At 39.3% G+C, this 23,579-nt stretch overlaps 3 protein-coding genes across 4 annotated transcripts in view; 1 reads left to right on the forward strand and 2 right to left on the reverse strand.

Annotated features, from left to right (window-relative positions):
- The window catches only part of usp13 (ubiquitin specific peptidase 13), a 34,106-nt gene extending 20,498 nt beyond the window's left edge, over positions 1 to 13,608 (reverse strand). Inside the window, exons 1-10 of one of the 2 annotated variants that reach the window (XM_075485428.1) lie at positions 13,418 to 13,608; positions 11,408 to 11,533; positions 9,562 to 9,622; positions 5,613 to 5,734; positions 4,703 to 4,845; positions 3,882 to 4,066; positions 3,299 to 3,396; positions 2,917 to 3,107; positions 2,457 to 2,528; positions 450 to 543 (exon numbers count right to left, since the gene is read on the reverse strand). In XM_075485428.1, coding sequence (XP_075341543.1) covers positions 450 to 543; positions 2,457 to 2,528; positions 2,917 to 3,107; positions 3,299 to 3,396; positions 3,882 to 4,066; positions 4,703 to 4,845; positions 5,613 to 5,734; positions 9,562 to 9,622; positions 11,408 to 11,533; positions 13,418 to 13,528 — 1,203 coding nt within the window. In that variant the 5' untranslated portion in view covers positions 13,529 to 13,608. Of the gene's footprint in view, positions 1 to 437; positions 544 to 2,456; positions 2,529 to 2,916; positions 3,108 to 3,298; positions 3,397 to 3,881; positions 4,067 to 4,702; positions 4,846 to 5,612; positions 5,735 to 9,561; positions 9,623 to 11,407; positions 11,534 to 13,417 lie in introns of both variants that reach the window. The other variant, XM_075485427.1, reaches the window with a different exon arrangement.
- Positions 13,609 to 15,108: 1,500 nt separating this feature from the next.
- ndufb5 (NADH:ubiquinone oxidoreductase subunit B5) lies at positions 15,109 to 19,835 on the reverse strand. The gene is made up of 6 exons (XM_075484380.1): positions 19,691 to 19,835; positions 18,909 to 18,991; positions 18,282 to 18,348; positions 18,087 to 18,148; positions 17,528 to 17,634; positions 15,109 to 15,317 (listed from the first exon to the last, which is right to left on the reverse strand). Exons 1-6 carry the CDS (start codon positions 19,806 to 19,808, stop codon positions 15,197 to 15,199), a joined length of 558 nt encoding a protein of 185 aa, XP_075340495.1. The 5' UTR covers positions 19,809 to 19,835; the 3' UTR covers positions 15,109 to 15,196.
- A 217-nt stretch (positions 19,836 to 20,052) lies between these two features.
- mrpl47 (mitochondrial ribosomal protein L47) lies at positions 20,053 to 23,530 on the forward strand. The gene is made up of 7 exons (XM_075485433.1): positions 20,053 to 20,192; positions 21,894 to 22,042; positions 22,284 to 22,344; positions 22,435 to 22,531; positions 22,677 to 22,807; positions 23,065 to 23,160; positions 23,276 to 23,530. Exons 1-7 carry the CDS (start codon positions 20,059 to 20,061, stop codon positions 23,385 to 23,387), a joined length of 780 nt encoding a protein of 259 aa, XP_075341548.1. The 5' UTR covers positions 20,053 to 20,058; the 3' UTR covers positions 23,388 to 23,530.
- The last annotated feature ends 49 nt before the right edge of the window (positions 23,531 to 23,579 follow it).

Raw genomic sequence — 23,579 nt, forward strand, 5'->3', positions numbered from 1 at the left:
ACAGCTTTCCTCACTCTGATTTCCTGGCAGCTGTGCACTACAGTAATGAAAGTCCATTTTTTCACGTCAGGTCATTTGAAATTAATAAAGCAAACCAAGAGATAATCAAATTGACTAAACTTTAGCTAATATCTGTGGCAAAATGAATGTGACATTGCAGTAACAAAAAAAAAATCATAACAATCAAAACATGGGGGTACAAAAACATATCCATGATATCAACACATCTCAAAATCAAATAATCATTTTGCCTCAATCAACTACTTTGAAAAGATAAAAAGAAAAGCCAATTTATATTGCTTAATAATTGAATCTATAGGTTAAAAACATCAGAATTAATGAGATGCTACAGCTAAACCTAAAACATCTCATTTTGTCATCCTTCATTATGGACATGCTTCTCGTTGTTGTGGACCCAGTTTGAGAGCTGGACATACCCCGTTTAATACCTTGTGTTCTTCTTTCATCACCTGTTCAATGAGCTCAGATTTCATGGGTGGTTTGGAGTACTGGCCTGAGAGCAGCCCGTGTCCCAGTTTAGCCCTGTCGGACGAAAACACAGGCACAGACATGAAGTCGAGCCAGTCTTGTTTTAGTCTTGCTGCGGTTATTTTCTGGCTGACACACTCTGATGGCACAGTGCACACGAACCTACACACTTTAAACACTTTAGACTGTGCACCTGGGGCCTGCCTCGCAAGGCAGTTAGCTTATCAATTTTGGATCTTTAGTCTCAAAAAGCTGGCTCAAGCTCAAAGAGAAAGGTGTTGCCGTGGTCCGTGTATAAAAGGTCAAATAAAAAGATCATGAATATGCTGTCCCAGTCAAAAGTTCAAACACTCCAGTTAATAGGTAGATGTGTCCAAACTTTTGACTGGTGCTGTACATCGTGAATATTCCTTAATTCTCCCCTAAATTCTTCTAGTGTACCACTGAAGCGTTTTAAGGTGACTGTGTGGCTTCTTTAAATTCATTAAAGCTGAAGTGTAGAGCGAGAGGTAGCTAAACTCCCCGGCGACCCACTATCCTCTCCTTAGATCAGTTTCTCGCAACTTTCAAATTAAAAAGTCAACTAGTGCCCGATAAAAAAAAAATCCTAAAATAGAGTAACCTATCACTGGCCAAAAATCATGACATGACAATAACATTTGGTGGCAAGTAGAACCAGAAAACTGTTCTTAAAAATGCATGTGTGAGATCCAAAACTTGCACCTCCACAACCAATCCACTTGTTGAAGATTTATGTTATTGCATTTTTGCACTACATGTGTCATTGTGCAGGTTTTTCCTGTCAATCATATTTGTCTCATCTAATTTCAGTCAGAATGCATTTGAAACATGCAGTTACATTTCTTTGACTCACCTCATCCCAATAAGGAAGAAACTTTTCTGTGGCCTTTTCAGTGTCTTTGGTTTGTCCTTAAATCAGACAGAGGGTCTGATGCCCGCTTTTATATATCGAATAGGCTTCACTATGATGTTCTACCATTTGATTTACTCACCGTTATAACTCAGCGCTCTGCACCAGACCGGTTTTAACGTCCTTGACATGGTTACCTGTCAGTCTATCTATGGATTTTTCCAGCCTTTTATTGCCTCACGATTGAATTTAGGTTTCACATGATTACAGTGTACAAACCAGTTCTTATCCTTCAAGCTGCTGAAGAAGTCTGCCAGCTGATCTGAGAGCAGATAGAAGTGTTCAAATCTACCTCATCAGCCTCTGTTTTGATTAAATATGGATATTACTTACTTCACTCACTTTTCTATTGTATTTATGTAGTAAAAAAAAATCTATATTTCCTTTAGTTTTTAATTCAAAATCAATCTGGAAGATGTTTTTGTCTCTTCTCTTGTACTTTGCCACCTATACACAGTAATATCATACTAATTAGCTAACCGGGTGCAAGATAATGTTATTGCTGAGGATATCAAGAAACATGAAATGTGTTCGGACTTGCCTAAAGGTCCATTGTAAATCATAACACTAAACCAAATAAACTGATTATCTTTCCGAATGCTCTGCTTCTTTGTTGACAGCCCGCATTAAATACTAACTGTGACAGGAGGTATAAACATGTTTATCTGGCTGCATGTCTCAGATTATGACACAGTCACACAGCTGATATTGATTGCATCCTTGGCAAAGACTCACAGCATCTGACTCATCTCTTGCTACACACCGGCATATGTGATAAAAATAAAAAAAAAAAAAAAAACACAAGATTTTTTTATGAGAAAGTGGAAAAAGAGTTCTGTGATTAAAATATATTTTGCTTCAAATAGAAGTCACTTGGAAAGATTTGGCCCTTCTATAAAACTCCCCATCATTAAACATGGTGGTAAGTACATAGCTAAATATCTACCATTTTTCAACCTACGTCAAAAACAGCGAGCAGCAGCTGCAAAACGTCTTCTCTTCTAACACAGCATTATGTAACTAAGGAGTCACTTACATCTGTGTGGCAAAGTCCTGGGTGGGGTCAAGTGGTGAATAGTCGAATATCCTCTGAAGATTACCCACATACCTGAAGATCAAAGCACAGGTCGCACGCTCGCATAAGATGGAGCACATGGGGTGACCCACAGACAAGAGATGCATGGAAACACATGAGGTACTGGAAAAGCCCCCTCTACTGGTTGCCATACTGGTTGGCATAAAGTAATCATTAAATACACTGCAATAAAAACATATCAAGCAGTTCATCATTTAAGGACAACATTTTGGACATTTTTTTAGTACTGATAAAGCCTGTCAAAGAAATGATCAATATGGCTTAAGACATAGGCCTTTGGTTGCATGATCATACGTAATGTTGAATGTCATCAAAGTTTTGCTTCTAATATTGTCTCAAGTCACTAGACTAAAGACTAAAACATATACTGTAATTATAAAAAGCTATGTGAAGTACTCACATCCTCTGGAAGTCCGGGATGCTGAAGAGGACCTGCATTACTGTGCTGAGGTAGCAGCTGTTTCCCAGGTTTTTCATGCCTGTGTAACCAGAACCAAACACCGCCTTCAGCTTCATACCCGCCTCCTGGATCACCTCCCATTCACTGACCCGCGGCCGGGGGTTATTGTCTGTGTGATGCCCATTCTCTGTCTGAAAAGGGTTTGTGTGAAGACTTTATATGGTGGTGGGGCATGTGGGTGGCATAATAGAATAATAGATGCACTGTAGTGTATCAGCCCTTGTTTTTAGTTTTGCATTAGTAAATCCATTTTGTTTAGACTCCAGATGCTTTGGGTTAGATGGTGCTGTTGCAAAAGGAAGAAGTGAAATGTTCAACGTACTCTTTTCTGCATCTGTAGCATGTCGATTCCAAAGTGTGACAAGTGCTCTGATATGTGGGGGTCCAGCACAGCTTCTTCCTCCTCGAATGAATAGACATCTGAAATTAAATGGCCAGCAGGTCACAACAGTAAGTCCAATTTTTTTATCCAAACCTTCAGGAAGGTTCTACGCTTTACTTTCAGTCAATGATTCATACGGTTCTCCTTGGATTTAAAAAAATCCAAATTAAATCGGGGTTTAAAACAGCAGATCACAGTCTAGTGCGTTTACATACACAAATATAAGAAAACAAATATCACCTCAACGGCACAATGCAGCACTGTAATCATTGCATACACAAATCCTGAAGATTTTACTCTTCATGACAGATATTGCCTGTCTGATGTAATGCTGAGTTTACTGAATAAAATGAGACTCGCTGCATATTTTATTGTTAAATCACACAGTGTCAACACAATTTTATCAAAAAATTGGTCTCAGTCTTTTTTTTTTTTAGATTTATACTTGTGTAAAAACCTAATGAAAGAAGTCAGACTCTTGATGCATGCAGCACATCAGATAATCACGCGATGTGTCCCAGACCTGCTCCGTCTGGGGTGATGGTGTCCAGTTTAACAGCCAGGGGGAAGTTGGTTTCTCTGTAGTGCTCCAGAGCGTGGCCGTTACCCCCGCTCCCGTCAAAGAACCACTTCCCGCAGAACACTGCGCCATCCGTCAGGTTCAGCCACAGGTTTTCTCTCATCTCGCATTTCTGACACTTCCAGCCACTGGAAGCAAAAAAAAAAAAAAAAAAAACACTGACTTGTGTTGCTGTTGAACTAAAAATCATGATTTCATAGGTCTTAAATAAAACACAGAAGATGATCCATCACACCTGCTCAGCCCTTCCTGTTTGGAGTCCTAGGAGCTTGAATAAAGCAAACATGCTTGAAAAAGAAGTCCTTATTTAAGCTCTTAAGATTACTATGACCAGGATGACATACAATCTAGACCAACATATTCCTCTTAGGAGACATAATCAAAGGAGTTCTACAAGATACACATCTCAAAAGCTGCAGATTATGATATAAATCAGAATCAGAATCAGTAAATGCATCTTTCAGTCTTTTCTATGGGTGACAATTCTGATCTGCAGACAGGACAGTCTATAAGCTGATTTATTTTCAACTCCTGTATTTGGGCATTATCCAACTTTTCCACAATTTGTTGGTTCTGTCCCAACTTTTTCAAATATGTTACTGGCATCAAATGTCAAATGAGCATTTCTTCAAACATGAAGTATCAACATTTGATCCGTTGTTTTTGTACTTTTTTCAATCAAGCAATCATATTAGTTTAAATTGGAGTTTATTGTACAGTAGGAGTCGTTGCCGTACAGGAATGTGGGCTCACATCCATCCTACCTGGGTGGAATCCGCACCCCATTATCGAGCTGTCTTAGGCTTCTGGCATGTCTGGAGACCTGGATCTCCTCCTCCCAGGACTCAGGCTCCTGTTTCTTGTAAGCTGATGATGCATTGAGTACGGCGTCACAGGCAATGGTCACCTGGACATTGGATGGGACAGCATATGAGTTGGTGTGTGTGATGTAGAGTTCCTCAGACTTAAAATCAAGGCTTGCACGTTTATTTCAACAGCCATGTAGCCATTTAATTGTCACCAATGACAGTAAACTCAGGGGAAACACTGGCACTCAAAAAGCAAAAGGAGAGGTCACACACGACTTATGGAAGAAAACATTAAGCTGTGTTGCATCATGTGACTGATGCTGCTTAAGAAGAGAGTTCAGAGTTAAGAAAAGCACACATCTAATGCTTGAGACTCCAAAAATAAACCATGCAAAAGACTTGTTTACCAGCTGTTCTCCAGCAGTGCACAATTATTCAGAGTCATACATTTAGATTTAAAAAGTAAAGTCTTATGTATAAAATAATACAGGCATGCCAAAGCCAAGCACTAAACACAAACAACAGCACTGAAGTTTCAGTTTTGAACTCCATGCAATAATAAAACACAGAAAAAAAAACTAAAAAGTGATATAAGGCACCAACGTGCACTTTGTGGTTCCCCTAAATGTCATATACGACAGAGACAATACAAACTTCTGAAGCAGTTGAGGACAAATAGGGTGTTTTAAGTTTCAATAGAAAAGGTTTTAAAAGGTTTTAAATACACATTAAGACACATTATCAGTTCAGGCTGAGTAGCATCTCACTAACAGAGCCACTGACCTACCTGCCCTGAGGCCGGGGAACCACCGAGTGCATCTTACCCACAGGCATGCAGAGAGACAAAAAGCACTGCATCACTGACCAGAGCGGGCAGCTCCTCAATATTTGGTAAAGGGATCTCGAAGTGGTCTGGAAAAATGACGAGCTTGGCCTCATCCTCATATTCATAGTCCTCTCCGTTAAAATCACGGTTTAGCTCTAAATCTTTAAGGGAGGAAGCAAACGTTCTGTCAGCTGCAGGTAAACAGTGACTGCTGATAAAATACTCCTGACTTGTATCTTATCATCACTTACTCAGTGTTTGAGTTAGTTTTTTCTGTTTGTGTTGTTCTATTCTGTTTGAGTGTGATGAATGAATTGCTTGATAGCAAGGGATGGAGAGAGTACATCACTAGAAACTTTTAGGGTGAAAAAGTGTTATCTGGTGCCAACTGAACCAGTGATTCACATATCAAAAATCTAATACTGTTTGTTTTTTCTCTGTTGGAATTAATCATGGAAAAAAAATCACAAATATCAGAGCCGTGCTTTTCGGACAACAACCACATTTATAGGTGGGTCAGATTTGGAATTTTTGTCTTAAGATGTTAAACAAGATTAGGGCTTTAAAAAGGCCTCTTCGAAATGTCATATACTGAATAGTTTGCTCTTGTGAAAGACAATCAGTCTACAAGGTTTCTGTGTCAGATATAGACACAGAAAAAAAGCCTCAAAACATACTGCAGAAAGATGCAAGTGATTCTTTACAGACGGAAATTCACAGCTCAAAGCAAATTAAACATATACAGCTGATATTTGGTTTCATTCAGCGGTATATGAATAATGTAAAACGTGATCATTCTCAAAGTTATGAAATAAATTAATTCCTGAAATTATGTTAATTTTACTGCTCATTAAAGGATAAATTCCACATATATTGATTCTAACAGTCACATTAAAAGACTAATAGCTGTTGTAAGGTATAAATAGTAGAAAAATATCCAAGAGAAGATCTGTTAGTGTAAAACTTAACTGATAGACAAAGTGAATTTACCAGTACCGTTAGTACTTATATCAATTATTATAAAACAAATTAAGATGTGGAAACTACTGAGACATTTACACGGAACAGCCCTAAAGAGTAATGAAAAGGTGTAAATCAGTGTCGTGTCTGCAAAGCAAGGGTACTTAAAATTCATTAATGATCACATAACTAAACACAACTGATAAAATTAGAGCTGCAGTTTCCAACTACTTTCCTTTTTAAATAAATAGGCAAGTTACCTTAAAGACCTGTTGTTTGATCTATCATTTGACAATTTTTCTTAAAGACAAAGGTTTTCTACAGTTTTACAATATTGAGATTTTTTTTTCCCCCATTCTTTCCCCTCTGAAACAAGCAACCAAAGACACCACTCTAAAACTCAAGATAACAAATTTTCAGTTTTCTATGAATAAAAATGCAAACAATTTTCAGCCAAGTACACAATCAAATAACAAAAAGACTTGCTGAATCCTCTAAAAAGCAGGTGGCACTATAATTTTCTTTCCTTTTTCTTTCATTTTCTCACTCAGTCAATATATATTTTTCAACTTATTCATTAATTACGGATACACAATAAATAACTCTTATGCAGCTGTCTGTTCAGTACTACAGCCTAAAGTCACAGGATGACTCATGAAAAAAATAGGATCATAGGTTATCCCTGGTATTGTTATTATGGATACTGGTTTCACATTGGTAAAACATGGCGTCAGCAGCTAGCCACTGGATTAGATCACAGAACTGGTATAGGGATGACAGCTGATACATGCATACCCCATCAGAGATGTTAAAGAGATAACAGTCATACGTGTCCCAAAGAAGAAGTTACTGAAAACAAAAACATAGTCAGAGGTAGACTAGGGAGGAGGTGGGAATGTACAGCAGTAAGACTGGAGGCAAAGACCAGTAAGAAAACAGGTTCACACAGAGCCTGAGTGGAAGGAATTCCTCTAGCAGAGGGGAAGGGAGGTGAGAGAGAGGCAGAGAGACACCTGGTCCTCTGCGAGGAGCGTCATCAGAAGTGTGTCAGCCTCAACTGGACGCTGACAGGTGGTGGCAGCTGACAGGAGGCGGCCCCACTGTAAACCAACCACCCCACACCCACCCCGAGGATGGGGAGGAGAGTAAGCCAGGCTTTGATTTAGAACTGTTACCAACCACACATACAAATAAATGGGCTATATTTAGACAACAGGAGGAGGCGTTGGGGGCTCATCATGGGAAATATCAGACACTTCTGGCAAAGGCCAGCTAGAGGGGAAGCTAGTGGGCAACAGATAACATAACGTTGTAATTCAGGGTGCTCTATCAGCAGAGAGAGATGTCTCTGACCAACCACATTATATCACAAGTTTAATTAGAAAACTGTATAAAGCTGTAAGAGTTGCATCTTTTTAAAAACAGCTTAATTTTGCTATAAAAAAAAAATAATAACCATCGCTATGAGTCTACCCCTAACGGCTGGCTGAATATGACATGATATATTCAATTAATACACATACATCACTAAAGTATACCTATTTATATATTTATCGATTCGTTATACTCTGCTACAAATCTGAGGAAGATGTCTGTGTAGATTCTTAGTCATTCAGGTTATGTCAAGAGCTCGAGTTGACCAGAACCGGACCTGTTTTAGGTTCCTATAGACATTTCACTGCTCATTCAAGACCTATTTCCCATCAGAATAGTGCCTGTATGAAGCCAAAGTGATTAGGATGTAATGTCACATTGCTTTACATTAATGGTGTCTGGCAACTGCCTTAAGGGGCTACACTGTCACCTACTGGACTGCTCATGTTAAACAAAATGGCAGAGTATCTTTTGCAGCAGCCCCATAGACATTGACGTCAGAGGGTCAGGACCTGCTGATGCTGTAGGTGGAGTCTGCGTTTAAAGCGGGCCTATGTGCCATGTTACCAGCTGAGTTCCAGCTGCAAAAGCAACACATACACCCACCTCTACCGTATGATACAGGCTGTGTGTTTAACTGGCACATGACAAACCCCATTAAAGATGTTAAAGACTGGTGGTACATTGTTTTTTCCTCAGTGTCACATTTATCTCATGAATCAACAAACAATCTGAGATGAAAACCTTGATCACTCTGACTGATCCACTCTTTTAGTACAACATCCCATTCTGCCAGCAAACTCTTTCTTCTCCATCTAAGAAAAAGTATCTACTATGAGCGCTGTGTTATATTAAAAAAAAAAAAAAGTTATAAACTAGCAAATTTCTAGCATGACCCCGAGGTGCACAGCATAATATTACTAACATGGAGAAATTACATTTAGTTGTTTGTTTTTGTCTTATGAAATGCTGTGTTTTCTAATTTGTTTGAGGTAACATTTTGAACCTCAGGGGCAACAGCAAAATTCTCCTTTGGAACTCTCAAACATCTATGTAAATCTCTTCAGACAAAGTAAGCAGAGTATCATTAGCCTCAACACTTTTAAACATTTCTTGCAAAAACAGAGGCTCCAGAGGCCCTCCCCACCACCTCTGCATCAGCTCTGCTGAAAGCTGAACTTCTAGAAAGTATATGAACTTCATAACTTATCTTTCTGAAAAACAGTTTACTATTTTCTGCTAGATTTTAACACAAATATATGTATGTTCTACTCATGTTTTTTCAAAAGAGGTTCACTACTTTTGTTTACATTACTTTGATAGGAAAAATGGCTCATTTTTCATCTTGCATCATTGTGAGCTTTCCAACATCTGGACTGATTTCAACTGACATGGATGGGACAGTAATATCTAAAAACGCTGATCCCTCGATTTATCCATCAGCACACAACATACATAACAAGATGTCACAGCGTAACATAACTTAGCAGACAAGAGGGAGACTCGAATGTAAAGTCAATGACAACTGTACTTTTTCTAATTTTTCTTTCAGTAAATGAGTGAAATCAGCACTTTAACAGTCTTTTTTTCCCTTTTTTAGAAAAAGTATATGTATTTCTAGGGACCAGGACTGGGAAACACTTCTCCAACCTACCTAGGAAAACTTTTCCATTTCTTCGTCTGGGGATGGCACCTCCTGCAGCTCCTGTGGCTTTCTGCAGGTAGCAGAAAGAGAAGAGATTAAGGTGGATCAAAGAGTCTTGATCAAAATAAAATGTTGACAATGTTTTCCCACCTTGGATACATTTATTCGTAAACTGCTGAAAAGTACTGTGAGTTGGGACTATATGAATGAAATTGCAATTTACTGAAAAAAAAAAAGTTATTCGGTTCATTCTTTCCTTCTCCCTCTATGCTGTGGGAGATGGTTGTCATTTTTGTTAGAAATAGATGCTTCATGTTCCACTTGCCAGGTCAGGTTACGAGGCAAGCGGAAAACCCCTTCTCCAGAGGCAGGGTCAAAATTACAGGCTGACTAATTGAACTGAATTAAATTGATTTGTAGACTTGGGCAAATATGAATTAAAGCACATTTGACATCATGTGTTTGGGCTCGTCTTTGCAAGCCGTGTGTGTCACTGTCTCTCTCTTTTTTTCTCCCTTTTTTTTTACACATGAAAATTTCTCTTCACTACATACTAAATAACAATAGCACATTTCAGTATTCATGTGTGGATTAACAACAAAACGAAAACACACAAAACAGTGACCGTGTGTATGTATGTATTCAGATAAAAAAAGGGAGTGCCACCAATTTGCTTATGTACAGTTTGATCAGGGGCTCACTCGACACACATACTCATCAGCCAGGCAGAGTTGAAAGACTGAGAATGCTGACACACTCGAGACAAAGTGGACTCAAATGAAAGAAAAGCAGCAAACACAGGAGCCTGCAGAATGTGAGCAGGTGTGTCTGGTCAGATCCAGGCAGGGAAATAGCAGCTCTTTACAAAGCAGAGCTGATCTGATGGAAATCAGAGCAACATCTCGGGCCTTTGTTGTTCAGCATCAACTTCTCAAAGAGAAAAAGCTCGTTTGGATCCAAACGTGATTTGTTTTCATCAGAATGTTGTGCTGGGGTGCCATTTAGACACACTTATATGGATAAAAAAAAAAAAAAAAAAAAAACAGTAACATTACAATTTTTCACAACATGCATTATTCAGGGATGTGGTTCTCCATCCATCCATTTTCATCCACTTATCCAAAAGGGGGATGTTGTTCTGGACTTTGTTAGACTGTCTGTTCACTCAGTGTACCAACATAAACAAAAAATTCAAGAGTGTTAACTTGGAAAGAACTACTGTATGGGAATTTGTCCTGTCAATGTTCACTGAAAGCCAGTCATTTATCTTTCACTTATCTCTCTTACGATCAGATTTAACATTTTGGCATGTTGAGTTGACCCGTGCAGACAATGAATTTTAATCATTTTGAATGCAAGTAAAACAACTGAACACTAACCCTAAACAAGGAAATTGTATGGAAATGACAACTAGGAACTACAGATGGACAGATAAAAGCTGAAAGGCAGCAGCCGTCACCCGCAAACCTTCAGACAGCATCACTCAGAAGGCCATTACTGCTAACAAATGCAAGCGGGAGGGTTTTTAGAGTAATGTCATTTGGATTTATTGGCTCCATTTTGTGGCTTCCGTGCTGTAAAATGATAAATGTGCAACATTATGTCAGGGTAAGAGTTCATGAAGTTTAAATATTGCGCTTTTACTCTAGTTAACTTGTATTTAACTTTTCTGTATAAGTCTGGGTTGCCTATTGTATTCATATGAATGACTAAATTCATGTATTATTAGACTGATTCCAAAGTCCTTTGTAAACAGCATTAGTAAAACACATTTATTTTCCTTCAAACTGTGACTACTGGCTGCTTTTTAAAATAACAACCATTCAACATATACATGGCAGGTGTTAACACTTACCTCTCTGACATGTCGCTTGAGGTGCATGTAAACGCTCTGTCCTGTTTTGCGATAATGTCTCTCCACATGTTCTCGTCCAAAGCCCAAGAATGTGTTCATACACACATACAGGCCTCCCTCAGACTCCTGCAGACCAAAACAAACAGCAACAATAAGCTCCGCACAGGCTGAGCAACAAATAACTCGTGTTGAAAACTACAGAAGTCCTTTTGGATTTACCTCATTGTGTTCAAGACCTTAGCACTGTCATCACAATAGAAATGTAACAATAGAGCCACGTTTCAGTCCACAGACATATACTGTAATGTTATTGTATTATTCTTTCTCCACATAAGTAGGATCCACATGCAAGGCACATATAAGAAAGAGATGTGCTGAGAATTCTGCAATCTAGAGGAAGATTGTCTTGCTCAAACAGGCATTTGAGAGCCATGTCAAACGGTCGAGATCTGTTCCAGCACTCATTTCTAATCAACACGCCTGCAACTGAAGAACCTGATTTTTACTGTGCAAAAGACAAAAATCACAGTGTTCCTTTACATATAATTTAAGCCAAGGCAGATAAAAGAAAAAACAACATGATTCACTCTTACGTTTTGTTTCATAAAAGCGATACATCAGCTTATAACATCCCGTTATAGGCAGTAATTTGGAAAATCAATTTCAACAACAACAACAAAACTTTTTTGATTTTGGTGAACTGCCTGCACATCTTCGGCTGACTAACTGTGTCTAAACACTCCGGTGTGTTACAACATACCACAGATTCATCGTTTCGTTGTGTTCCTAAGCAGTCCACTTAACCTGTGAATAACTTTTAAGGTGCTTTAAAAAGGAGGATAACTTGGATTTCAGGGGTGCTTTTTGCTGTTGGGAGCACTTTAGACAAGAACCGTCAGAGACTAAATACCTGGAAAACTCCCCTTCAGAACTAACCTAAATCTGCAATCAGTGTGGGCTTCATGAGCGCCAGTGTTAAACCTTTAAGTGGCACAGAGTGACATATGAGCCTCAACAGTGCAAGGATAAAAATAAACCAGTCCTCAGGCCAACATGATGAACTCCAGACAGCTGAGTCACCTTTAAAAATGGTTTCAGTCCAGAAAGTTTTGCAAGAAAGCTTTTGGAGAAAAAAATAAATACATTTCTATTTCTTATCCATCACGGGTCTCTTCAACTGTAAGAAACGACTCGTGTGTAAAACCACGATTGCTGAGACATGTAAAAGTTCAAATAAAGAAAACTCTTCAGTGTTTTGATGCGTCACTATGCTCTAATTACTGATGGGGAAGAAATAAATAAGATCATGCATCAAAAAGTGAGTCATGAATAAAAACCGACACAGTAATAAAAACTAAAAACAAAGCATCCGAAAATAAGCCTCACAGACTCACTTCTCAATATAAGAAGTGACTGGATGAGTATTTTGGTACAGCCACATGAGCTTTTTATTGTTCAGTGCACACTCACTATTGATGCCAAAGTGAACTGCCATCATGAAAGGCTGGTACAGGATAAACAACACAATTAGCACGGCAGGGGAAAAAGGTCACATAAGTGCACTCTTGTGTAAATTATGTGGATGGACACGGTTGCCATTTGTCCACTTGAAATCCTTTTTCAGGCAGACTACAGACAGAAAAACACCCCGAAGTGACGAAGAAAAACTGTGCCGTCAGAGCTGCTGGAGGTTTCTCAGAGCTCAGCCAGGTGTGAGTCTGTTTACTGGCCTGCTTGAAGCCATGGTGTAGTCTGAAGTGTACAAAGGAAAACCCCTCCGTAACGCTCTCCTGAGACGTAGACATCATTTCATTGTTTATTTCCTATCAAGCTCGCCGACGGGTACGCGGCCGTGGACACACGCATTAGCGGATTCACGTGGGTTGTTCAGCCCCGCCACAGCTGACCGTCAGCCCGCCTGAGACGCACATTCCCTCCCCAAACAAGCCGCCCGTGTCTCGGTGTGTGTGTGTGTGTGAGTGTGGAGCTGAGACTTTCGGACGCACTTACGGGAGAGTCGAAAGAAAAGGCACACTCGCTCTTGAAAACCCTGTCTCCTGATCGGGGGACTCTGATGGTGGGCATGTAGGGGACCAGAAGCTCTCCTAGGTCTGCAGCCATCTTCGCATTCCTGCTTCTCCCAGCACAGTGCTGCGGAGCCTCCGGAGCAGCGCTGTCAGAGGAGAGGATGCTATTTTTAAAGCACTCCGTCTCTACATTCCTCCAGCCAGGGGGATGTGACGCTGAAAAAAAACGCAAAAATAAAATGACAGAGGGGTGGAGGCTGGCTGCTGCTGCACTGGAGGCGACGCTGAGAGGCAGGGCAGGGCACGGAAGGCAGCGATGGTCTTTTGCTGTTGTCGCGTTTTGTTTTGTTTTTTTCCTGCAGAAAGCATGGACCAGCGCAGAAATCACACAGCTATTGTTGAGATGGTGACGCTGGTTTGCCCACAGAGTGAAAATTTACCAGAAGGGCCACTCCCACATCTGCGAGGATGATTCTTGGAGCCATCCATTTTTTTTTTTACTACAGCGTGTTTTTCCCTCCAGGATTCTGGAAATGCATGTCTTTTTTTAAAAGAGACTTTTAAATAACAACTTAAAAACTCCAATACTCCGTATTCACATGCACGAAACCTTTTTGTTAGATTTTTTGTAAAAGGAGTGTTCACTTCCTTGTATTTCCCAACATTTTGCGTTTATAATAAATAAATGTCGAGATGAATGATGTCGCAGAAAAATACATATTTTGAAGCATATCCCAAATGTAATTTAAACACCAACCTTTGTCCATCTGACATCTGCGGCGTTCTGCCACCTCGTGGCCGCTTTTGGTCATTGCAATACCAACAGATAAGCCTTCCCCTTTCTGGGTGGTGGAGGATGTACTCACATAACACCCGGAAAGTGTTCAAAACGATCAGCGCTCAGAGCAGAGGGATTTCTCCAGTGACTGTTCCACATTTACATATCATCAGATTGTTTTAAATCGGGTGTTAGAATCAGGTGCAACCATGAATCATTATATCACTATGGATCAATATGCGGTACGCTTTCATTTATTTTGATTGTTTGTCTCCGTGTCCTGTGAATAGCAATTACCATTTTCCTCTTAATAAACAGAATAATTATATCATTCAAACTTGTGATCATGTTGTCTGGATGCCATCAACAATTCTAATTCATGAGCTGTCCATGTTATGTACAAAAGATATATGGAGGAATGTAACAATTTAATTACTTCACAGGGTTGTAATAGAATGGCTGTCACAAATGATTTTATGAGAAATGACTCAAGTACAAGTACCTCATATTCCAGCTCAGGCTTGATAGTTAAGGTCATCAGGGGTCCCACCTGATGACCCAAATGACATGTTGGTCAGCACTGCTCACTGATCTTTATAGGGATTATAGGGAATCCGGTCCATTTTTTTTTCTTTAGCACAAGTTTCTTGTGTTTACCTTGAATTCATGCATGCAGGGACTGAAAATCCTGGATATTTGTGTAATGGACACATGGCCATATAAACACTGATATACACCTAGATTGTACTTATACAGAACTGACTCCCTATGTTTGAGTTAGAGTGTAGTTCCCCTAATTAGTTTTTTTACCCCTTCTTTTTATCATGTTAGGTGGACCGACTCCGGGGGAACATTTCTGCTGTTTGACATCCGTAAATAAGCTGAACAACCAAATATTAGAGTACATATAGATACTTTATTTACGCGAGCGGGGGGGGAAAATGTACAAACAGATTAATCAGCAGTGTATTGATGACATCTGTATTAATTGTCAGGTGATGACTTTGGGCTGTTGTCAATGAGCTCCTTGTCCAGGGTGGGCACCTGGAACCAGGGGCCGTCTCCGGTCTGCCTCATGTGTCGACGCACCTCCAGCTGCGTCAGTCTGTTGATGACAAAAAAAAAAAGAAGTGAATTCTAAAACTAGACTAAAACTAATCCAGGAATAATGTAAATAACACAGACTGCTGTCATAATATTGAGGGGGAAAACTGTTCTATTCGTCAAAGCTGTGACGCAGATCTGAATTTTAAAGCTTAATGGTGGTAAAAGTCATTTTCATTACTTGTGCCTATGGAGAAGTTGCCTTGTTTTCAGCAGTCTTCTCACTTACTTTTCATCAGTCATTCATACATTCTCCCCATTGCTGGCTGGAAACAACTCATTTTATTATGAAATCCTTGATCTCTGTAAGATCTAGCTTGCCAAGAGTGAAGCTGGTGACTAGCAGCTGAAAGTATTTGCGCCCACGTGCTATTAGTCCTAACCAATCAGGTCTCCCGAGGCTAAAAAAAAAAAAAAAAAAAAAGATCTGCCATCAGCAACAATCCTATCATCAACACAAAGCATGTTGCTTTAAGACCAAAACTTCTTACTCTTGCATGCCTGCACACATCAGCTTTAGTCTGGGGACTTAGCTTCTGGGAACAAGAAACAGCACTCCTGGGCCTCTAGTGTAGCCAGCATACTTTATCCAAAAGACGAATAACAAAATATGGGTCAAAACTTCCTGTTCAATGCACCAGTCAGTGATCAAGTGACTGACATGAAGTAGGAATTACATCTTTCTATTCTCTGTTGTTTCAAAGTTATCCTCAAGTTTGCAGGATGAATTTTCCAAAGTAAATCTGTGAGAACCAGTAAGTTTTATTCAGCTGAGGCAGAGGTTACACTTGGCAGCCTATTGCCAAGGACAGTGATGTAGCGGCCGTGGCTCAGTGGTTAGAGTCGGTCGTCCAATAACCAGAAGGATCAATTCCCACTCTCGCCCACTCTCTGGTGGAACTGATAGCTGGAGGGATGTCAGTCCACCTCCTTGTCACGGCTGAGGTGCCCTTGAGCAAGGCACCGTACCCCCATGCTGAATGGCTGCCCACCGCTCCAGGTTGGCATCTGTCTCTGAGTGTGAGACCCTGTGCATGTACATGTGTGTGTCAACAGGTGCCAACATGGATGGGTTAAAAGCAGAGGACAAATTTCATGTGTATGCATGACCAATAAATCGGATCTTAATCTTAAATTGAGATTGCCAGATTTGTGTTTGTTGCATGAGCTTTGTTCACATACCCTTCACCAGCTGATGCCTCAGTTACCAGCCACAGATGTGGGTATCCTCGGCTCAACAGATAACACATACTTTTTCTTTCAAATTTTGTTACATATATTGGAGAAGCAGCATTTAGCTGTTATGCTGCAAACAAGTGGAACAAACTGCCAGTGGAGATTAAACTTTCACCAAATGTAGACATTTTTAAATCCAGGTTAAAGACATTTATTTTCTATATGCATGAAATCTGCACGATATCTTTGAACTTATCTGGACTGTTGCTTGTTTTTAAATTCATTTAAATTATTTCATTTGTTTCTCTTTATATTCTTTTATGTATTTTTAATGCTTCTTACACTCCCCGCTGCAATGCTTTTATTTTATGTAAAGCACTTTGAATTGTTTTGTACATGAAATGTAACCTGGTTCTCATGCAGATGGATGTTTCTCATCCATCTGGAATTTTGTCGGTTGCCTAGCTGTTCTCTGCTGTGAGTAGGCGGGGGTTGTATTCAAAAACCTCTCGAACCCGATTGGAGAATTCAATGTGTGTGTCACGTACTACTTCGACCAATCATATCGAAAGCGGACGTGACGCGTTGGAGCGCGACCAGTCTCTCGGTGTGTGGTGGAAAATAAACAAAACACAACAGCAGCGAGCAAAACAGGAGCTAGCAGCAGCTAATCTGTTAACACCCCGCCCCACGATTGTGATTGGATCTAGGCATAGAGGCGGGCCCGGTTATGGGGTAACCGAAGACTTCGGGCTCAACAAGGCGCGCCCAGACCCTCGTGCGAGCTCACGAAGTGTAACGAAGATGCACGAAGCACGAAGGGTCTGCGTGAGAGCCAGGCAACATGAAATGTGCTATATGAATAAATTTGATTTGATTTGATATTGTGCAATGAATTTTTTGAGGATACACAAATAAGTTTTAAAGACTATTTAGTTTTGTTGCTGGTTAACTATTCCAAAGACGTACCACCGTGTCATGACGCCATCTTGGCTTTCACACATTGGTGTCAGAGGACAAAATAAAGATACTCACCTCATGTCGGCCTTTTCCTTCTCAATCTGGATTGCAGCCATCATCTTTTCATAGTCCTTCACTGGGGAATCATACATGTTTCGTGCAATCCACCTGGTGATGGGGTGCTGCAAAGAGCAAAGAAATGCTGAAATGCCGAATGCAAAACAAGTAAGGACTATGTCTGCAGGGCTGCATCAGAGTTCTACTATGTTGAGTAATAATACCACAAACTATTCTATAGAGTTTAATGAAAAATCAACAGCTACATGCACAAATAGAAAAAAAAAAGTGTAGTCTCTACTTAGTAACATATCACAGTATTACTGTGCATTGACAAAACTTGAGGTCTTATGAGGTCTTAAAACTGAACCAAGCAGCCCGTAAAACATTCACTGGATGCAAACGCACATGTTTTAGTGGTTGGTACTGCCTCGAGGGAAAACAATGATTATGGTCTGCACCTGCTGTGGTTTTCAGTTCCAAATATAATGCATGCGGGAGCCTGTCTGTCTAACCAGGTTTCAGAGCAATAACACAAAGAACCAAATAAAAGAACTAATGAAAGAAGGTTACATACCTTGTAGTACTCCCAGTGCTCAGGATCGTATCCCTCAGGAATTTCGGTGAGCTCTGCCTCACCTACACAACACAGTGGAACCCAGGTTTAATTCAGAGTAACTTACTCTCTGCCCTTTTCACTTTTTTCACTTTAGAACAAACCAAGACAGACCAGAAGAGAGACTTAGAAACCCAAAGACACACATGTACTCACCAATGAAGATATTTATGCCTGTGACAAGGATAGCCACTGGAATACCAGTCAGCAGGATGTAAAATTGCTGTGAGAAAATCAAGCAAAAATACAATAATGATTACTCTGTTGTTCTGCAAGTCTAACCGAGCCTCAGTGCCAGCTACAGTTATTGCGTTTTAGCAAAATGAGAAGATTTACCACCCGGCTCTTCTTTTTTTCTTCTTCACTATAATGCAAATCTGCATAATGCAGCCAAAGGAATAGTTATTAGGCCAGAATATCATCTATTTTGGGGTTGATATTTACACTGTATAATATCATTTTGGGGAATAGCAAAAAGCTAATCCTTCTGGGGTGGTGCATCTTCAAAAGTTAAACAGAAACATAATTTGCATGCACAAATACTGATGTGTAAATATTATTTCAAACACAGACTTACCAAGTAAATCCCAATAGTTTGAAATTAACAGAGACAGGATAAGGTAACAGTGCTATACTACATTTCAGCAAGGTAACTTTTAAAAGAGTGGGATTGTTTTGGTTCCACTTAAGGGTCTTCAATTCTGACACACAGCAAAAAACTGCTCCTTCCACTAAGCAACCCTTTTGGTTACAGTTCGGTAACTGAGACGTTGTAGTACTCACCAACAACCGCAGAAATCTCCTGTCGTAGAAGTCAGTGGGCTTGATGACAAACATTTTCTTTCCATGACCCCAACGAACAGCCACTGCAAAACAACAGTTGCTGTCATGACCATTTGTCTGCCAGTTAGAATATGTCTTCTATTTGTATACTGACGTAATGAGACTATTGGGAGTGGTTATTCATCACATTTCACGCCATTCACACCTACTTCAAAGATCAACGTCACTTTTCTGAACTGTTGTATTTCAGTAAAAGGAATACTCAAAATGTTACTTTCTACAAGTCATTGATGGTTACATCTCTTGTTAATAACAGAATCATTTTCTGTTTACTGAGGTATCTTTTAAAATCTTTATTATGAATCCCGATTACTTTGGTGGTGTTTAAGGTATAGTAAAATATAAAACTGTAATTTGTGCATATATATGTGTGTGTATATACATACCCTACTCTATGGTGTTAATAGTTTCGCATTTTAGGGCATTTTAACTTGATATGAGAAAACTGATTGATGGGAAATCAAAATTCTTCTCAGTAAACCAACAAAGCATGTGACCAAACTTTTGTGATGGCACTAAAGTGCAGTCTAAAAAGTATAGTAAAAAGTAAAAGGCATCTATTTGTTAATATAAAGCTATGGTTATTTATGTTGACAGCAGGACAAACGTTATCAGCTAGCTCATGTTAGCAAGCTAACACGTCCAGGCGCAAGGTCATCAGAGAAAACGGACACCTTTAGGGTGAAACCCCTCATATCTTAAACCAGCTGGGGATGACTTACCTTTGTCTGCTCGTGGAATAGTTCGAGTGAGTAAACTCGCTGCAGTATTTCCAGATTTTAGTGGACTCAGTCTGGCCGCAAAGGCAGCGGCAGACCTAAGAACACTCATGCCCACCATCGCTACTGTGGGATTACTGTCCAACAACGCGCGCTGTGATTCGTCGAAAGGAGTGTGAAGCTGAAGCGGCCATCATTGATGAGGGCGCAAAAAAAATAAAATAACAATAATAATAATTTTGATTGAATAATTGTATAAATGCTTTCCAAAACTATATAAACTAAATGTAAAATTATAGCAATTTGTTGTTGTGTTTTTTTTTGGGAGGGGGCGATGCATGCTGGGTAATATGGGAAGTGTTACGTTAAAGATGGCGGCGTCCTCATCGCCAGGACGCGTTTTGACTCTTTGCAAGCAGTTTCAGAATTTCTTCAGGATATCTTCAGTCATAACTGCTCAACATTGTACTGTAAATCCTACTAAATACCAAAATAATATTTTCAGGTAAGGAGGTTGTTCCAGTGCTTAAATCATTTAATCTTTAGGGCTATAGCAGGAGATAGTGGCGTCCGGATTTTTTTTTTTTTTTTTTCTTGCTGTCGTTATTATTTAAGAGTTCTCTGCTGCTCCTTGACGCTTTGCGTCTACGATTAATATGTAAAATCAGTTATCACGAATGAAACGTTTTAAGCGTTACACTTGACAGGTTGATAATGCACCCGGTTGGCATCTGTGGTGTTTGTGTTCGTTGACATTGTAGAAGACACTCGACGCTCAAATGCCCCGGAGTTCCCCTTTAAACGTGTTCAGTGCTTTGGAAACTACTTGGTGGTGATCATAAGGGCTTGAATAAGGGCAACTGGATTTATTTTTGGATCTTGAAGACGTTTCACCTCTCATTCAAGCTCTTATGATTACCATGAGTGACAATCTTCATCAACATGCTTGTTGGTGTTTTCTCAGTATACCTACACATTTTAAAAACAATTTTGAGTTTACTGGCCCTGAAAACAGAAAGTCACCACAAAGATTAATCTGTCATCAATATTGTTTGAATGTAACAAGTATATCTGCTCATGTGAACTTGACTTTTGTTTTTCACAACACTTTTTGTCAAACAAATGTCAGACGGTAATTGGTGGTCTGATTATTTGCAAATTAAAACTTTAGCACGCACAATATTTGAACTATTGGTTCAAATATATATTATACTAGTAACCTCGAATTAAACTAACTAGTACTTTATATAAATTAATGGTTTATTTTAGTGTTTTTCATTTATTTTTTTATTATTATTATTTTTTTTATTAACTAAAAAATGCCAGGCCTTTTGCTTATAATTAAAAATCATTCACCATGTAAAAGATTGAATATTTCTGTGTACATTTGCTCCTAATGATTTATCACATATAATAAGATTAATATTACTGCAATGAGTCCTTTTTAAAACTTGGATATTTCTGATTCATACTTTAATTTATGCAGGACCTTTCCATGTAGTAGAATATTATAACGATGTGGTACATTTTATGTAGTGAAGGATCTGAACTCATGTTAGCAATATAAGTTCAAGCACTTTGGGAGCAGTTTTTGGACAGTTTGATTTTATTCTTCTGCCAAAGCAAGTCCTGAGCTGTAATTTTAGGCAAGTATGTTGTAGTAGTGTCACTTGTTCAGTTGTCATCGAGTGTACACAAAATCTACCTTGCTGAATTTCCTTCAACTTATTTGATTACAGCTTTTGAAATTGTGAAGTACAGCATTGGTCTTGGTAGAGGATGGGCTGTCTGAGTGCCGTCCTAATACAGTAACAAACTCTCCCCAGACCTTTTTTTTTTTTAAACAGCAAAGGATTTGCAAATTTACATTCTCCTGTTTGCAACAAGTTCTCGATTGCTTTATTCTTGAAGGTTTAGCATTTAAGCCGCATGCAAAGCCACACAATGATCACAATGTGCAAATGAGTAGACAACAAAACCACAAACACCAGTGAGCTGGAGGAAAATGGGAATCCTTTGAAAAGGAGAGCGCACCTGCATCAGCCTCTCTGTTGGATGGATATATATATATATATATATATATATATATATATATATATATATATATAAATAAATAAAATTCAGATTTTAAGATTGGAATGTTGAGGATTAAATATGAAAAACAATTCGGGAATCATACTGATTGAACTTATTTTACATCCACCAGGGTAAGGCCCTCACTGGTCACACCGTCTTTGATCACTCCGATCAGCTCTGTGGGTCAGAATAGATCTTTGCATACATCCATCAGCAGGAGAGGACTGGAGGAGTTCTTTGACTCGCCTGAGAACTGGGGAGAAAGCACTGTGAAGTCAGGTAAAGTGAGGTTCTGTCACCGATTACAGGATAAAAAGAATTTATGAATACATTTCCAAAAAAAGCAGACACTGACAGTCATGCTGGTATTTTTTTTGAAATGGTCTAAAATGTGTTGTTCAACTTTAGGACTTTACAAAATTGGTAAACATATTGTGGTTATGGCTAGAATTGATTTTTTTTCTTTTAAATGTGCATGAAGTTGGCTAAAGCTTGTTTGTGATTATTTATTTTATCATAGGTGCACCATGGACTGCCAAACAGCTAAGAACAAAGAGCAATGAGGACTTGCACAAACTCTGGTTAGTTGTGGAGTGTGGAGATGACGTTGGTTCTTGTTCTTCTCAGTGAAAACGCGTGTCACTGATTGTAACACTTCACTTCTGTCTCAGGTATGTGCTGCTGAAAGAAAAGAACATGGTGCTCACACTGGAGCAGGAAGCAAAAAGGCGAAGAGTTCAAATGCCAAGTCCTGAAAGGATTAGAAAGGTTGGTTTCATGCTTAACTGAAAAGCTTAGCTGTCTTACTAGAGATGAAATGTGATTTGAGTGTTGTGAAGTGTATATTTGAAAGATTGTGAGTGGTGGTAAAAACAGAAGCCTGATTAAGGTCAAAATGTCTGCATTCTCGTAGGTTGAGCGGTCAATGATCAGACTAGAGACAGTGGTGCAAGAAAGGGAGACGGCACTGCGTCTGCTGCAGACGGGACAGGAGAAAGGCCGACCAGGAGACTGGAGGAAGAACATATTTGGATACGTCTACTGGTGAGGGGAGAGTCCCAGTATATATCATGTGACGCATACAAAGAAGAAGCGCCTAACTCCTAATATTTTAATTCACCCATTCCACCCTGGTGATGGCATGTACATCTCATGAACTTTAGATTTTCACAGATTGATACATAATATTTAAAAAAAAAAAAAAAAAGGGTAGGGGGTGAATTGTATCAATGTTAACATAAAATCTATGATTTCCAAAAATGAGAGACAGCCTCACTCATGCAGACATTTTTGCCCCCTAGGTATCGATTCAAAGAGTATGCAATTCCCTGGTACATGAATAGAAGATACAAGCGCAAGAAGTTCTACACACCCCTGTTTGTCCAACCACATATCAGGTAAGGTGCTGCACATAGGCTACACAGCATCATGCACTTCTTATCCATTTTTCTTTCTTTAATCGTAGTGATACTAAACTTTCCATTAACTTTTTTTTTTTTTACTCCTTGCAAGATTGCGTATTGAGAAGCACCTTCGTGAACGGACCAGGCAGTCAAGCTCCAAGAAGCAAAGTCTAAACAAATTAAAGGAGAAGTTTCCTCAGATGAAGGTTCCCGCATCGTGAAATGTTCAGCTTTTTTTTTTTTTTTTTGTGAATGAGTTTTCTACAGCTCAGCAGTTCAAATCGGCTTGTGTGAATTGCTGAAGTTGAATTTCTCCAGCTGTTAACCAGTCCCACGAGATAAATTATGTTATGTCAACCTCAAATGTGTTCTGTTTTTCATGCTCGGAAACTAACTAATACTGGAAAGCTCCA

This window comes from Odontesthes bonariensis, chromosome 15 (genome assembly GCF_027942865.1).
Source record: "Odontesthes bonariensis isolate fOdoBon6 chromosome 15, fOdoBon6.hap1, whole genome shotgun sequence".
Lineage (NCBI taxonomy): Eukaryota > Metazoa > Chordata > Actinopteri > Atheriniformes > Atherinopsidae > Odontesthes > Odontesthes bonariensis.

What these genes read in the sequence shown, in the direction of transcription:
- ndufb5 (XM_075484380.1), bottom strand. Translation starts at nt 19,808, where the DNA reads ATGGTGGGCATGAGTGTTCTTAGGTCTGCCGCTGCCTTTGCGGCCAGA. An exon ending in AGGCATAAATATCTTCATTG is followed by an intron (nt 18,149 to 18,281) that starts GTGAGTACATGT and finishes TGTGTTGTGTAG; the next exon opens with GTGAGGCAGAGCTCACCGAA. An exon ending in AGCACTGGGAGTACTACAAG is followed by an intron (nt 17,635 to 18,086) that starts GTATGTAACCTT and finishes TGCTCTTTGCAG; the next exon opens with CACCCCATCACCAGGTGGAT.
- mrpl47 (XM_075485433.1), top strand. Translation starts at nt 20,059, where the DNA reads ATGGCGGCGTCCTCATCGCCAGGACGCGTTTTGACTCTTTGCAAGCAG. An exon ending in TACCAAAATAATATTTTCAG is followed by an intron (nt 20,193 to 21,893) that starts GTAAGGAGGTTG and finishes TACATCCACCAG; the next exon opens with GGTAAGGCCCTCACTGGTCA. An exon ending in GTCCTGAAAGGATTAGAAAG is followed by an intron (nt 22,532 to 22,676) that starts GTTGGTTTCATG and finishes GCATTCTCGTAG; the next exon opens with GTTGAGCGGTCAATGATCAG.